The 14,854-nt window shown below is 49.4% G+C and overlaps 7 protein-coding genes across 7 annotated transcripts; 3 read left to right on the forward strand and 4 right to left on the reverse strand.

The window, feature by feature from the left end:
* Window positions 1–39: 39 nt before the first annotated feature.
* CI109_101624 (uncharacterized protein) lies at window positions 40–1,586 on the reverse strand (the record flags this gene model as incomplete). The annotated part of the gene is made up of 7 exons (XM_032002439.1): window positions 40–316; window positions 401–560; window positions 711–817; window positions 944–1,059; window positions 1,144–1,215; window positions 1,298–1,332; window positions 1,451–1,586. 7 exons carry the CDS (start codon window positions 1,584–1,586, stop codon window positions 40–42), a joined length of 903 nt encoding a protein of 300 aa, XP_031863376.1.
* Window positions 1,587–2,028: 442 nt separating this feature from the next.
* On the reverse strand, window positions 2,029–4,432 carry CI109_101625 (vacuolar protein 8; the record flags this gene model as incomplete). Its single annotated transcript, XM_032002438.1, has 10 exons — window positions 2,029–2,418; window positions 2,471–2,712; window positions 2,763–3,137; window positions 3,189–3,317; window positions 3,372–3,494; window positions 3,556–3,678; window positions 3,732–3,854; window positions 3,931–4,167; window positions 4,253–4,339; window positions 4,411–4,432. The coding sequence occupies 10 exons, from the start codon at window positions 4,430–4,432 to the stop codon at window positions 2,029–2,031; spliced, it is 1,851 nt and encodes a 616-aa protein (XP_031863375.1).
* Window positions 4,433–4,969: 537 nt separating this feature from the next.
* On the forward strand, window positions 4,970–6,062 carry CI109_101626 (uncharacterized protein; the record flags this gene model as incomplete). Its single annotated transcript, XM_032002437.1, has 4 exons — window positions 4,970–4,994; window positions 5,063–5,122; window positions 5,183–5,492; window positions 5,573–6,062. The coding sequence occupies 4 exons, from the start codon at window positions 4,970–4,972 to the stop codon at window positions 6,060–6,062; spliced, it is 885 nt and encodes a 294-aa protein (XP_031863374.1).
* A 333-nt stretch (window positions 6,063–6,395) lies between these two features.
* Window positions 6,396–8,358, forward strand: CI109_101627 (uncharacterized protein; the record flags this gene model as incomplete). The annotated part of the gene is made up of 9 exons (XM_032002436.1): window positions 6,396–6,409; window positions 6,517–6,613; window positions 6,694–6,800; window positions 6,889–7,021; window positions 7,085–7,284; window positions 7,416–7,530; window positions 7,592–7,696; window positions 7,765–8,190; window positions 8,263–8,358. The coding sequence occupies 9 exons, from the start codon at window positions 6,396–6,398 to the stop codon at window positions 8,356–8,358; spliced, it is 1,293 nt and encodes a 430-aa protein (XP_031863373.1).
* A 413-nt stretch (window positions 8,359–8,771) lies between these two features.
* On the reverse strand, window positions 8,772–11,021 carry CI109_101628 (T-complex protein 1, eta subunit; the record flags this gene model as incomplete). Its single annotated transcript, XM_032002435.1, has 9 exons — window positions 8,772–8,855; window positions 8,958–9,296; window positions 9,360–10,155; window positions 10,212–10,264; window positions 10,320–10,413; window positions 10,474–10,594; window positions 10,653–10,799; window positions 10,888–10,912; window positions 10,998–11,021. The coding sequence occupies 9 exons, from the start codon at window positions 11,019–11,021 to the stop codon at window positions 8,772–8,774; spliced, it is 1,683 nt and encodes a 560-aa protein (XP_031863372.1).
* Window positions 11,022–11,361: 340 nt separating this feature from the next.
* CI109_101629 (V-type proton ATPase proteolipid subunit 2) lies at window positions 11,362–12,641 on the forward strand (the record flags this gene model as incomplete). The annotated part of the gene is made up of 11 exons (XM_032002434.1): window positions 11,362–11,399; window positions 11,465–11,486; window positions 11,545–11,621; window positions 11,688–11,706; window positions 11,776–11,793; window positions 11,862–11,871; window positions 11,929–11,976; window positions 12,054–12,113; window positions 12,231–12,286; window positions 12,363–12,437; window positions 12,570–12,641. The coding sequence occupies 11 exons, from the start codon at window positions 11,362–11,364 to the stop codon at window positions 12,639–12,641; spliced, it is 495 nt and encodes a 164-aa protein (XP_031863371.1).
* A 365-nt stretch (window positions 12,642–13,006) lies between these two features.
* Window positions 13,007–14,704, reverse strand: CI109_101630 (uncharacterized protein; the record flags this gene model as incomplete). The annotated part of the gene is made up of 3 exons (XM_032002433.1): window positions 13,007–13,890; window positions 13,940–14,081; window positions 14,204–14,704. The coding sequence occupies 3 exons, from the start codon at window positions 14,702–14,704 to the stop codon at window positions 13,007–13,009; spliced, it is 1,527 nt and encodes a 508-aa protein (XP_031863370.1).
* Between the last annotated feature and the right edge of the window lie 150 nt (window positions 14,705–14,854).

The raw sequence follows: 14,854 nt of genomic DNA on the forward strand, positions 1-14,854 counted from the left end.
CACATGTGTTGGTTGATGTTAACGACAACGAAGAGCCGTTCAGATCAGCCCTGGTACAACAGCCTTTCTATCTTGCGGATACTTCGCCCCGAACTTGTCCTTGTACCATGCATGTCCGCTAATCGCTCGAGGCAACATCGACGTGATTTCAGCTAGTACGAACATCCATGGTGGCGAGAGCAAAGTAGATGGCCACCATACGTTGGCAATTGTGCGAGTTGCGAGAGATGCGATGCCGACACCACTTGCAAAAGGGGGAGGGACGGTGATGAAGGGATATGGAGAGGCGGCGAGGGCGAAAGAGGTCCATTCAAACCTGTCGACGAGAAAGTGAATGTCAGCTTACCGTCAATCGATGATTGTTAGTCTTAGGGAGAGTGAAAGTGAACCAATGACTTACCACTCGCAGAGGTAATTCGGGAACGAAACATATCCGAACAAACCCCCTCGAGGTATCTTGTATCTTCCCGCATTTGGATCTTTGTCCTCTGGCAAATCTTTGATGGTCAATCTATCGGCTTTTGATCGTCGTAGATCATTGAGGATCTCATCGTGATAGACTGGATCATCACACCGAAAATGATCAGTTTAATGTCCACTGGCTTTCAAGCGGTATGCTCTCGCGATCAGATCTGTCTTGTCAAATCGGGAAGCAAGGGGTCGAGGGATGAAGTGACAGGAAAACAGATGGTGGGGATGAATGTACGCACCGTTGCCTGCAAAGCCGATTGCCCAGCCTACGATACCTAGCCAGAATGTCGTGCCTATCTGTTTAGGAGGATAGAACGCTAAGCCGATTGCAAGGAGATATCCATTACTACCAAAAGACCAAGTTGACTATCAGCTATCCAACCTCGTGAAGCACCGTCCCATTCAACTGGCGGAGTGGAACGAAAGGAATTGACTATCCGTGGATCGGACGGAGTGAGTCGCGACCACTCACAAGAGGTTGAATAACGCTGCACCGAAAGGAATAGAGATGTGAAGTGGTGATCTCTTTGGTGACAAGACAAGAGGCGAGATCACCGCTCGATGAAGATAATGTACGAGGTAAAGACTCTACAAAGCGGTAGTGGCAGTCAGTGGAAAGGAACACCTCACTCTGAATTACAGTCCACTGTTGTTCAACTTGTGATTACTCACAGATAGGATCTTTGCAGGTGGTGTGAGAGGTAAGTGACCGTTGGTATAGAGCGTCATGAGAAAGGTTATAGGCTGAAGAACGAGATCGCTCAGTCGTCAGTCGCTTCATTCGTTTGACATTCCCTGTCCAGGCGAGTCGAGAAGTTCTACTCACCGCGACAAGCTCCATACCTGCCCAAGCGATGTTACCTATAACATCAAGAGACAACAATCAAATTAGCATGCCCACTCACCCCGACTCAATCTCCCGAGCGATACATTTTCTTCAGCCGATCTCACGGGTAGGGACTTGAGACAACCCATTCACCTGGTAAGTTCCATTTCGACGAATTGATTGAGAATCGACCAAAGGGCGCATCAACAAGGTAAAGCGTGAACGGCGCATGAAGTGGGAAAAGATGGAACGTTATCAACGTCGGGAAGAACCCGGTCGGAGGGAGCATGTTCTGGTGCGTCAATACTGGTCAATATATAGCGAGTCCTACACTAGAACGATCAGATCAAATCAAATATTTATCAGTTTGCTAGAAACGAAAAAGATGCCAAAAAAGCAATGACGATTTTGTCGATCACACCTCCACCTCCTCAGACAACAGACAATCTCGAAGAAAGCCGCGTCTCGATCGCCCTCCTAGCTCAGCTGTAAACTACGGTGACGTGACTGTTTGTATGCATATTTGGGGGTTAAGGGGTAAGGGGTAAAATAAACTCAACTCCTGACTACTGAATAAGAAGAAAGCGAAGAACGAAGAGGGATTGCTTTTTGAAGAAACAAACGAGACTAATCATATAGATGCTGTACATACACTGTCATACTCAACTCGTACCTAGTCATCATTAACGATCACAGCACACCACCAGCAGTTAAAACACCGTTCTGCTCAATTAATGCCCGCTCAACGCTCTGTGAACGCTCGCTCTCAGCGCAGCATGCTCTGACCCCACACTTCCAGCCTGTGTCTGCTGTCCTCGCTCATCATCACCCCTATCTGTGAATCTCGATCCATCCTCTTGACCATGCCCAGCATCCTCCGTGAGATCCAAGATCCTCCTTGCAAGGGTTGCAATCTCCCCCTCTCCTTCTTGATCCGTGAGACCGTCGTCCTCGAAATCGTCGTCTGATCCTTGCGACGCATCGTTCGGGTCTCGTCGGTTACCAGCTCGGGAAGGTGGTGGAGAAGCAGCGAGTTGACGGATGGAAGAGATGAGGATAGGTGATGAACGAATGTTGTTGGTGAGCTGTTCGTCCTCAGCCTCGAGAAGCTGGACGATGGTCTGTGGGATAACTTCAGCACGATGGGACATCCATACAACGCGAGGCACTTACCCAAACAGCAATGTGCTGGAATGTGATATCGGCGCTGCTCAAGAATCGGACAAGGTAGGCATGTAATCCCCCGTCCGGTTTGTTCCAAACAGCGTTGAATGGTGCATAGTCCTCGGCAGCCTTTGATGATAGGTTACCCAACGCAGCGGCACTGTTGCCTTGCACCTCGACACTTGAAGAGTTGGTCAAGGGAATCAAAACTTCGCAGATGCCCATCTCCAGTAATTGAGGTTTGAGGTCATCTGTAATCGTAGAATCAGTAGCTGGAGGACGTAATTTTCGAGTTACTCACCACTGAGAGCCAAGACCGCCACGCAAGCCGTCATTTCACTTTGCACCGCCAAAGGAACGGTCAACACCAACTCCTTGATCCTCTCCACAGCTCCGGCCTCTACTATAGCACCCTTGTTCCTCTCACTGCTAGCTGCGAGGTTTCTCAAGGTGGAGATGGCGTGACATTGTACTTCCTCGTTCTCGTCGAAAGAAAGGAGCTCAATGAGCGGTTGCAGGAAGCCAGAGTCGATGATGGGGGACTCGTTAGCTGGGTGGATGGAGACGTTTCGGACGCAAGCGGCGGCGGAGAGGATAAGGGGTAGGTAAGATGAGTGAAGGAGTCGCAGAAGGGGTTTGAGACCGTCGAATTTGACGATTTCGAGTTGGTATTTCTCTGCGCAACGGATCAGTGATCCGGCACCTCGTACAGAAGGTTGTCACTCACCGTCACTGGCGAGGTTTCGGAGAGCAAGGGCAGCCTGACATTGCACTTTCAAGCTTTGGCTGTCCATGAGCTGAACCAGACTCTGGACAAGTTTTGGCTCCGTTTGAGCGAGCTTTTTTCGGTTGGAGGCTGTGATAGAGTGTCAGGCAACGGTACTATGTCGTTGGCGTTCTTCGCACTCACCATCGACGGCGATGTTGCTCAACGCAGTGGTACAGTAGTACTGCACGTCAGTGTCAGGGGAGTTGAGAAGGCTGACCAAGACGGGAATAGCTCCGGCCGCGACGAGCTGTTGTCGATTCTCATCTGCGAAGGCATGACTGTCAGCCCAGTCCTGTCTCTCGAACTTTCGCATAGCTTTGCTTACCTGAATGGGTCATGTTCAACAAAGCTCCCGTTGCGTTTCTCTGCACTCGCATGTCTTTCGATCGAGCAAGTCGCGTTAATGGGATGAGTGCTCCAGACTTGGCGATCTGGGTTTTGTTCTCGTCTAAAGACAGTCGAGATCAGCCTGGTTACTTTGGCAAGTTTGTATCAGCTCACCATGTGTAGCAAGGTTGGTAACACAACCGACTGCGTTACACTGAACCTCCACATTGGAACTCAACATCTGCCGAATGAGTGGTTCCAGGCCACCAAGGGAAACGATGAGAAGTTTGTTCTCAGCTGCGTGAGGGTGACCATCCATCAGCCCTGACCACCAACGGCATAAGACACTGAGCGGGGAGCTGAATGCGCTCACCATTCACAGCCAAGTTACCCAACGCTGCGCTGGCCGCTCGTTGAACCTCATGATCATGACTCGTTAGAAGGTACAACACCGGGTCCAACGTATCTCTTCCAACTTCTCGCACTTCCTTCTCTGTGATTTCTGCAAAAGCTAGGGCTGCTGACCGTTGCAAGTCTACATTGTCGGAGAAAGAGAGTGTGGTCAATGCAGCGAGAGGGGATCCAGTGAAGAAGTTGGTTGTTGATCGATCTGTACGACGGGAATGGATGCGTGATCAGCACCATATATGCGGTCTGACGATGATGTGCCCATGAGAGGACGGGAGTATGCTCACTTTCGAGATACTGAAGGAGGTCGGCAACCGCTTCTCTTTCGTTCTCAAGTAACAAAGGTTCGTAGCTGTTCTTCCGCCTCGGACCGCCTGAAATAATGACCAGTCAACGCGGGCCATTGATCAGGTTGATTCAGGTCAAGATAGCATGATAGACCTACAGCAGCTGCTCACACCACCCATCGTAATGTCTTATCTATCTGACGAGACTTTCCAATGACTTCAGTTGCTACTATCAGAAGCGAGAGGTGATAACACGTGTGAACGAGTTGTCACCGATAAAGGAGTGGTCGTTTGTTTGGCGGCGTAGTCTGGTCGACCCGTGAGATTGGAAGGGCGACACGGTAACCAGCTGGAGGGTCGATTGAGCTGAGGTCGGTAGAGAAGCCGATGCTTGGTGACTACAAAGATGTTTGGGTAGAGACTGTGATGATGCGTAATCGAGAGGACGTTGATGATGTATGATGTATGATGGATGCAGTGGTATCCCCGGTTGTGTATGTATGTGTTGTATGCGCGCGTCAGACCGAACAGAGACAGCACTGAGGCTACGTGACGGGATCAAATATCGGATATAAGCGGTAACATCTTACGTGTGGCATCCTCAGGTGCTTGCCTTTGGCCACTGACCGGACTGCATGTATTGTTAGCTGGATTGATATAAAGGTCATAGCTATGTTTGATTGATGCTGCTTTCTACACAATCCAAAACCAAGCATCATGTACGACGGACCGATCAGAGGGGGTGAGTAAGGAGGCATACATCTCGTTTCTGACTGCGTCATAGTGCTCAGCTAACTTGCGCTTGCTTAGGTACTCGAGGTGGACAAGGTGACTTCAAATGGTCCTCTGTCGCAGATGACAAGCATCGAGGTGGGTCAACCTACGAAAAGCATGTTGTGAAATATAGTGCTAATATGAACGTTCATCTAGAGAACTACCTTGGTCATTCGATTAATGCCCCCGTCGGTCGATGGCAGAAGAATAAAGATATACATTGGTACAACCGAGATGTGGACGAGAACGACACTGAAAAGGCAGCGCGAGACAGAGCCGAAGAGATCAGACGGATCAAAGAACAAGAAGAAGATGCTTTAGCTGCAGCATTAGGTTTCGCGCCCAAGAAGAGGGACACGGAAGGAGATGGGATAGGGACGGGGGCGAATGATGTGCCGATAAAGAAGAGTGAGAAGGATGAAGAGATTGAGAGGCTGGAGAAGGAAGAGAGGAAGAGGGAGAAGGCGTGAGTGCTTCCATCACACCACATCTGATAGGTTGAATCATGGAGGCTGATCTGTCATGGTTTTTGGGGACGTATTGTAGGCTACGAAAAGAACAAAGAGCACTGAAACGAGCAGAAAAGGAGGTGAAGAAGGAAGAGAAAGATAGACGGCGACACCACCGTTCAGAATCGCGAAGGCACCACGACGAGGAATCAGATCATGACCGAGAACGACACAGGAGTAGACGACATCGAGATGATGACGACGAGCGGGAACTTGAACGCGATAGAGATAGAGACGGACACAGGAGTCTTCGACGAAGGGACGATGGGGATGAAGAGGATAGACATAGGAGTAATCGTCAACGCGACGATGGTAGGCACGGCGATGATCGAGATCGAGATAGGAACAGAGACAGGAGAAGGGATGATTACCCTCGTCGTCGGTCTGAATCAAGAACACCGCCTATCAAGCGGGAACGATCAAGATCACCAAGGAGACACGCAGATAATACTCCGGAACATCGGCGGCCGAATATTGTCAAAGACACTGACGTCAAACCGACTCGGGACGAGTTGGACAGGAGATAAGACGTCAACAATCACCAGGTGACTATCATTTGTATTTATGTATGTGTGTGTATGCGTGCATGCATGCATGCATGTGTTTTGACTTTGTCGGCACCTTCTGCTTTCTCCGGAACAAGTAGGAAGTTTTAGTTAGGTTTTGCCACGCCACTTGCGGATTGCTTTAGTACGCGCGTAATGAGTACGCTAGCTATCGTGACATGCTTCAGACACTCGTATACATTTTGTTTTCATCAATCGATATTGATCATCCATCATTTACTAAATCGATCCTTGTTTTGACATTACATCTATCACCTCTACCCATCTCAACAAACCAATACATACACATCCGTCATGTCCTGGTTCTCGTGAGTATCCTGCTCTCCCTCACTGCTCTTCCCGGGTCTCACGTCGAGTGTTATCTTTCGTGTAAGTGGATTTAAAGGCTGACTCCACAAATCAACATCTCCCGTAGATCACAATCATCCAATTCGGCTCCTCAAGGACCTACTTTTTTCCCCGTCACTTCGTACAAGAGTGGATTCGGCGAACTCACCGCACAGGACACTGCTGTGAGTGTTTCTTCATCCATCGCGACCATCGGAGCATATGGCGAAACAACGACTGATGATTTCGTCATCTGTTTTCGCAGTGGGCCAACACGAGTAATAAGGGATTCCAAACTGAGACTCAGGTCTGGTACTCTATCCTCGAAGATGGTAGCATGTTGATGGTCCAGGTCATCTGGTCTTACATCGGGTGAGTTCCCCTTCATTGCTCATAGACAGATGCTTGCGTTGCAAAATGAGGACTTTGTCTAACCTATGTTGTCACTGTTATGCTATAGCGTGTTCGTCATCCCCGCAACTACGCAAATGACATTCAAGCACTACAACCCTAATACGAAGAAGACCACTTGGCGATCTATCAATGCGACAGGTGCCAAATTCAACGATCGAGGAGTTAAATCGGACCAATTCGTATGCTCACCATCTCGATTTGTGCTGCCGCGCGGCTTGCTGATCGAGGCTTTTGATTTGTAGGAAATCAGACATGCCGGTACCCCTACTACTGAAGAGACTTACACCGTCTCAGCATCTTTGGACAAGACTGTCCAGCTTAATATCACCTACACAAGACCGTCATCTGCTCCTGGATTCAAGTACGGTGAAGGACCTGAGGGAGGTATCTCGTCTTTCGGAAAGGACAGGAGTGCGGAGAAGCGAGATGGTTACGTCGTACAGTGAGTGGTCTCTTGACCTTGCTCCATCGTCGGTGTGGAGCCATGAGAGACAGAAATTACCCCTTGAGGCGACCACCTTGGGACAAGGAAATCGAAGTACGATTTGCTGACTGACAAACTCCCGTCCGCAGCCGATTCCATCCCCTCCTCCACAGCTCCGGAACAGTCATCATCGATGGTCAAGTCGTAGACGCCAAGGGTGAAGCCACTTGGATCCACGCTATTCAGGGTATGAGGCCCAACCTTGTGAGCTGGTTCAACTTATGCGATAGGGAACGTGGTCGAGCTGACAAATGCGTATCTACAGGTCGCTTCCAGATGGAACTTTGCCTTCTTCACCAATGGAGGTGGTTTCGGTGAGGACGAGAAGTTGGGTTCTGTCCGAGCTCTTCAGATGGAGTTTGAGACTACCGTGAGTGTCATATAGCCTTGATTGACCGCCGTGGTAATATGTATGCTGATTCTTTGTGCAACCTTTAGGACGACTACGGACCGAAAGGCTCTAAATCTGGTCGAACCAAAGTCAACATTGGTGCTGTCTACACCTCTGGTCAAACACCCGTTCCTTTCCTCATCACAGGTCAGACCCACGCCCCGTCCAACTCCTCTGCCGATGACAACCCCGCCTATCCTACTGTGAACCAAGACATCTCTTCTGCTACCCACCTCTCGCCTGTCAGGGACAAGGAGACGAGCTATGCAATTCCCGAAGGGATCGAGTTCAAGTGGGAAGGAGATAGACGAGATGGTAAAGGCAGAGTTTCGGCCGATGTCAAACTTGAAAAGGCGGGTCAGGTCTTGAATGAGAATGGTCTGATAGAGAAGGTGGATGTTTTGGCGGAGATCCCATATGTGATTAGGAAAGGGTTGGCGGCTGTTACAGGAACCAAACCTTTCATCTATCAGGTGGGTGGAACTTTGGGCAATTGCCAAACATAGTGGAGCGAGTGCTGATGTTTGTTCGTTCGATCACTTCAGTGGCACAACCCCGCAACTCTCAACGTCACACTTGACGGCGAGGTGATCCCCGTCAAAGGATGGCTTTACAACGAAGCGTCTTACGTTTCCGAATAAGATAGTAACAAAGTAGCGCAGGCGATGGCGATGTCGATCATGGGAGAGGGAGAAGGGTACAATTAATTTGCGCGTCGCTTGAGGATGTATCGTTTTGATTAGCACGAAGGATATATAGTAGTTCCATATCATTAATGCACTGTCCATCCCTTGGCCCCTTCCCGAATTGTGCACATAGGAGCAGGTGTGAGCTGATAAGATGCGCGTGAGGCGTGAGAGACTGAGACAAATCACCCGGAGCTGATACGTAGAAACACATCCCAAGGATATTCGGCCATGGTGCTTACTGCACAGCACAAAACACCAATCAAGTGCAATCCTACTAAGAACGACCTGTATGCATTGATGTGATTGACACTTCTACGACGTGTGAAACTACCTCTTCCCACTCCTACTTGCTTCTCTTCCCCATTTTATCTTCTTGGCATACCCCTTCCTCGTCCTCTCATCGCTTGTTGGGCTGCTCCTCTCGGCATAGGAGGTCCAGCCTGTTGTGCCTGTGAGAATTAAGACAAACGTCAATCAGCTTTACAATTCATGAAACTACCCATGCCTTCGCAACTCAAAGCTTGCGTTGCAGTTTCCGTTCCGACACTCACCTCGCTTTGGGGGTTTCTAACCGTCTCGTCGACGCTCAAGATCAAACAAGCCGCATCAACAGCACTCGACAACGCATTCGTCTTGACCAATGCTGGCTCCCAGACGAATCGCTTCATGTTATCCTCCACACTCTCAGAATCAACATCGACACCGGCCCAAACATCTCCTTGAGCATGTCGCATTCGGAGTTTGTTAAGCAAATCGGTCGCGTCGGTACCGGCGTTGTCGCAGATTTGTCGAGGGATGATCTCGAGTGCTTTGGCAACTGCTCCAACGATGAGTTGTTGTTTACCCATGATGGTTCGAGAGTGTCCTCGAAGGAAGGCAGAGATTTCCATCTAAACAACGTCGTGGCTAAATTAGCTAGTCACTGAAAGCCAGGAAGGGACGATATAACTCACCTCACAAGCACCACCACCCGCGACAACACTGTTGTTCTTGATCGCTCGCTTAACAATCATGATGGAATCGTGCAAACTTCTCTCGACCTCTGCGATGAATTGCTCGGCACCACCTCTCAGGATAAGAGTACAGGTCTTGGCCTCTGGACAATCCTGGAACAAGTTGAATCTCTCTCCGCCGATCTGTTGTTCTTCGAATGTCCCACATTCACCCAAGTGGTGGGGCTCGATATCTGAACAAGTGGATTGGATCGATCCTCCGACGGCTTGGACAACACGTTTGAGATCACCTGCCGTGACACGTCCCGCACAGAAGATGTCTCGGTCGGCGAAATACTGCGTGGCGAGATCACCGATTGGTAATTTTGAAAGAACGACTTTGGCACCTGTGGCGACGATGGCTTCGAGTTTTCGGTAGATGATTGACCATTCCGCATCGACGATCGCTTGGTATTCTGAAACTTCGTTGACTCGAACTTCCGCATTGTCCTTCTCCGCCTTCAATTCCAGCTCGACGTTGAGACACAGGATCTTGGGGTTCTTGAAGGATTTGGGTTGTTGTTCGAAACCAGCATACGAGAATGTCTTCTTGAAGGCGACACCACGGATAAGCATCGAGTCTTGCATACCACCTCCGGGAACCTTCTTGACACCGATGAGGGACTCGTCGAGGTCTTTCTGGTCGAGGGAGAGCACGGCGTCGACTACCATGTTGGCGAAGAAGGGTGTTTGGGAGTGGATGAGTTTGGAAGACATTGAAGTAGCGGCGCATTGCATAAGCAGATCACGGAATTTCCTACGAGTCGACAACAGTTAGTTATGCCTACACCTGACTGAGACAAGTGGACCTACTCTGGGTCCGACTTGTCTATTGTCACGGCAATCTCGTTGATCCGTTTGATAGCCTGAAAACAAAAACCAAATGAGCGGCGTTCAACGTCATAATGAAGCGGGACATACCAAGTTTCTCGATTCTCTCAAACCCTTGATGATGACATGGGGTCCGACACCCTCCTCAATGAACGGCTTGACCTCTTTCAAGATCTCGGCGGCGCTGCGAACGTGTATCGTATCAGTACTTTTCGAACGATATCTACGGCTAGATACGACTCACAGCAAAGTGACACTCGTTGTACCGTCTCCAACCTCTGCGTCCTGTGCACGGGCAATATCCACCAATGTTCTAGCTGCGGGATGAACGACATCGAGCAATTTCAAAATCGTCGCACCGTCGTCTGATTCGATATAATTTGTCAGCTGCGCGCTCGAATACACATGTGAACATTAGCTCACTGGAGATGGTCGCTAATCCTCTATCATCCACAATGAGCTTGTCCATTCCTCTCGGTCCGAGAGTAGTCGCGATGGTTTGAGCGACCGCGAGACATGCTGAGATGTTGGAGAGGAGTTGGGGTGTTCCCTGGGAAGTGTCCGTGCCCTCTACAAAAAGCACATTAGACTGATCAGTACTTCGCTCTTCTGGCTTGTCGGTGACCTTCGCGGGTCGAGCACAAAGAGGCGGACATACCTCGAAGGAGGACAACGGTCGGTTGCTAAGTAATTTCCAAAATTGTGATCAGCCATGTTTCTGATCCTGCTCGCCACATAGACAGACCACAGAGGAGAGAGCGGACATACCATCTGAGGAAGTCTACCCTGCATTTTTGCTTGCGATAGGACTGAGTAGGTGAACTTTGTCTATCTAACGATTTTTGATCCAAGAGATGATTTTGAACATGATGGAATGTCAAAGAGCGAGAGGGTGAGCAAAGCGCGTTGGCGACGAGGCGTAGTATGACGTGGATTACATACTCTCACCTTTTGACCCAGTGGTGGAGGTATGTTTATCACAGTCATCATTGGGTGAGTGGGTGCCGGTCGTGTATCTCCGTGCTGCTTGGATTGAATGAATGCATTGGTGTCTGTTAATCGCTGACGATACTTTGAACCCGATCTGTCTCGACTATCTCTTCTTCGTGCAGTAGAATATCACCCATTCACAATGACAGAACTATGCCCGCAATGGGCTCCCTTCTTTGGGTAAGCTCGTCTCTTCCCGTCTCTCGTGCACAGGAAGATAGCTTACCTCCTCCGTTCGATTACAGCTTCGCTGGTGTCGCAAGTGCCGTACGTTCGCCAAATCGATCTCTGTCGAAGAGGTGCTGACATGCTTGTCAAATCGTAGATGATATTCTCAACCGTGGGAGCGGCGTATGGTACATCTAAAGCTGGTATCGGAATTGCAGGTCTCGGTACATTCAGGTGAGCCAAACCATGAAACCGGACTGAAGCAGAAGCTTGTACTGATATGCTGTGAGTGAATCATAGACCCGAATTGATCATGAAGGTATGCTATGTACAGTGACTGAGACGGGAGGAGAACTGACGGATTGACTTTCTGATCGTGCATGTTTAGTCCCTCATCCCTGTTGTTGTGAGTCATCATTTCACCTTACGGATCCGATTCGGACGAAGCTCAACTGACGCTTACCTTCCTTACAGATGTCCGGTAGTACGTGCCGCTATCCTCATCACGCTCGATACTAGCACTAACACTCTCACAATTCAGTCATCGCCGTCTATGGCTTAGTCGTCTCCGTCCTCATCGCCGGTAATAGTGCGTCTCACTTTCTATCTTCCGGTGGCCATCATCTTCCTTTGTAGCTAGCTGACTCTGATCGTTTGCCGCTACAGTCTCACCGACAGAACCGTACTCCTTATTTGCGGGATTCATTCATCTTGCTGCTGGTCTAGGTACGTATACACTTACTATCTCCTCCCCGCTTCCAGAGGGAGTACCTCCCCTCCGATTCAGCTATCTACTTGAGACAAGATAGGAGGAAGGATGTTGTGCTGATTGTTTCGATGTAGCTTGTGGATTCACAGGTCTCGCAGCGGGTTATGCAATTGGTATCGTCGGAGATGCTGTGAGTAGAACGGCCTCGACATCATCAACCTACGCTACATGCCTTTGCTGATATATAATTTGACTCGATCGCACAGTGTGTTCGAGCATACGTCTACGAATCAAGAGTATTCGTATCCATGGTCCTCATTCTTATCTTCGCCGAAGTCATCGTGAGTCACTCCCCACCTACGCCTCTACTCCCCACCACTCCTATCTGCTTGCTCCATCAACGACTAGTCATCTTTCGCCTCTCGCCGGGGTTCATTAGAATGCAGGGCTGATCACTTGTTCACGTTAATCAGGGTCTGTACGGTCTCATCGTCGCTTTGATTCTCAATACTGCAGTCCCGGGCGAAGCAGTCTGCGGAGCGTAGGGCGTAGCAGATCGAGCATGCCGTTTAGTTCAGTTTAGTTTAGCGACAGTCAAAATAGCATATATGCACGAATACAATGTAAGCCGTTGCTTGACACGTTAACAATGTGTTGTCGTAGAGGAGGTATAATCAACGTAAACTTGTTTCTGTAGAGGGATAATCAAAAACACAAGTAACAATTTAGAGCTGCGAACCTGCATGACTTTCTGATATTCCCTCGCTCGTCTTTGACATCGTTGGCTTCTTCGATCCGGTATGGCAATAGCATCTAAGTTAAATTTGGATTACATATGACAACAATCTCATACAACAGAGCAAGCATCTACATATCTTCCCTTCATATCTGATGACATCGATTCGCCCGCTCAATGCCCTACACCATGATGGCTTAACCCGAACACTCCTTCCATACCATCTTGTCCATGTCCACTCTCATCGTTCATACCCACATCAACATCCACCATCCCATGATGTCCTCCGACTCCTACTCCCACACCCACACCTACGCCTACTCCTACCCCAACGACGTCCAACAGTGTTTGTCCGTCTGGTAAATTTGACCAGTTTGAGAAATCGTGTTCTTCATGTACGTGCACGTGTTCGTTCCCATTCTCGTCGACATCGAGATGTTGTGCTCCGGCAGCTGCTAATCCCTGCAACATCATCTCTTGATCGTATTCTCCTCCTTCCAAACCACTTCCACCATCTGATCCTGATCCTAAATGATGAGGCATACCCGATTGATCATAACTTCTCAATAATTCGTTAAACTCCTCTCGATTCTTCTTCAATCTCATCTCTCTGACCAGATAACCAGGGAACTTTCTAGGTCGTCCCTTTTGTCGTTTGATACCCAATGCTTTTTCCTGTTTGCGCAATTCATAATCTGCTTGCTCGTCGGGATCACGTTGTTTCGGCGGTCGACCTTTAGGACGAGGTGGTGGTCCTGGCGGCTTCGGCGGTCGTGGGATCGGATTAGCACGAGGTTTGTTCTTTGATCCCTTCGGTCGTCCACGTCCTCGTTTGTTCGGGTTCATATATGTTGTTCGGGGAGTAAGAGGGAGGGAATCGAGATGATGATTTGAATGATGATCCAGTGAACCGTCATTAGGTGTATCAGGAAGATGAGAAGAGGATGGTCCAGCTTGGGAGTTATCATCGTGGACGTGATGCTCAGCATCTGGGTCATGGTTGAGATTCAGATAATTCTGACTGGGTGATTGGGGGAAGTTGTTAGGGAAGAGTGAGCCTATCTTACAAGTCAGCGGGCTTCTTGGGGGGACGCTGAGTGGACTGACTGAAAGTTTCTTGGGTCAGATCCTCCAAGGTCGTTTGCAAACTCTGCTGTAGTCGCTCTCGCTCCTCCGCGTCTGTCAGGTGCGCACCGATGGCAGCGGCAGCTTGTGCGTGGGACATTCCCGGGCCAGCTGTGTGCGATGACTGAGGGAGAAATGTGACCAGTTAGCAAATAGAGTCAACGAATGTACTCATAAGGTGTCCAGGGGACAAGCGCTGCGGCTTCGCGCTGGCGAGCAATGTATGGAAGAAGAAACAAGACTTACCTGCTGTGCATTCGTCAGACTGTTGACGATCTCCCTTAGGGTCGGATCAATTTCATCATCCAAAGCCAATCCTCCATTCTCCACCGCACCGCTACCGCCGTCCAAAGTCCCATTCCCATCTTGTTGATGTTGTTCTCCTTGTTGTGTCGTCGTCGTGTCCACATCGTCCAACCTTATTCTTCCTCTTCTGACATCATTGACTACTTCTTCAATTTGGAACAATGCAGGATCGATAGGTACTCCTCCACCACCGTCACCACCATTCACACCAACACCGACACCAATACCAAAATCAGCATCTCCCCCTCCGCCTGCAGCCCCAGATGCTACTGCTGCTGCAGCAGCTTGCGCTTGGGCTTGGGCTTGAGCTTCTGCCTGTACTTGCGCTGCGAGGATGAACAAGCTTGGATCTAATTGACTTTCGTTCAGCGTACTATTTATGATCTGTTGTACTGCTGATTGATGTTGTTGCTGTTGTTGTCCGTGTCGATGTCTTGACATTGTGATGGACGGGGGTGGACGTCTCAAGTGGAGGAGAGAGGATGGAGGGGAAGGGAGAAAAGCGAAGAAAAGGATTATTAGTTACCACGACAATAACAACGGTGGATAGCAAGGGGCAATGGGAGGATTGAGGGTAAGGGGGGGGGAAAG

This window comes from Kwoniella shandongensis, chromosome 3 (genome assembly GCF_008629635.2).
Source record: "Kwoniella shandongensis chromosome 3, complete sequence".
NCBI lineage: Eukaryota > Fungi > Basidiomycota > Tremellomycetes > Tremellales > Cryptococcaceae > Kwoniella > Kwoniella shandongensis.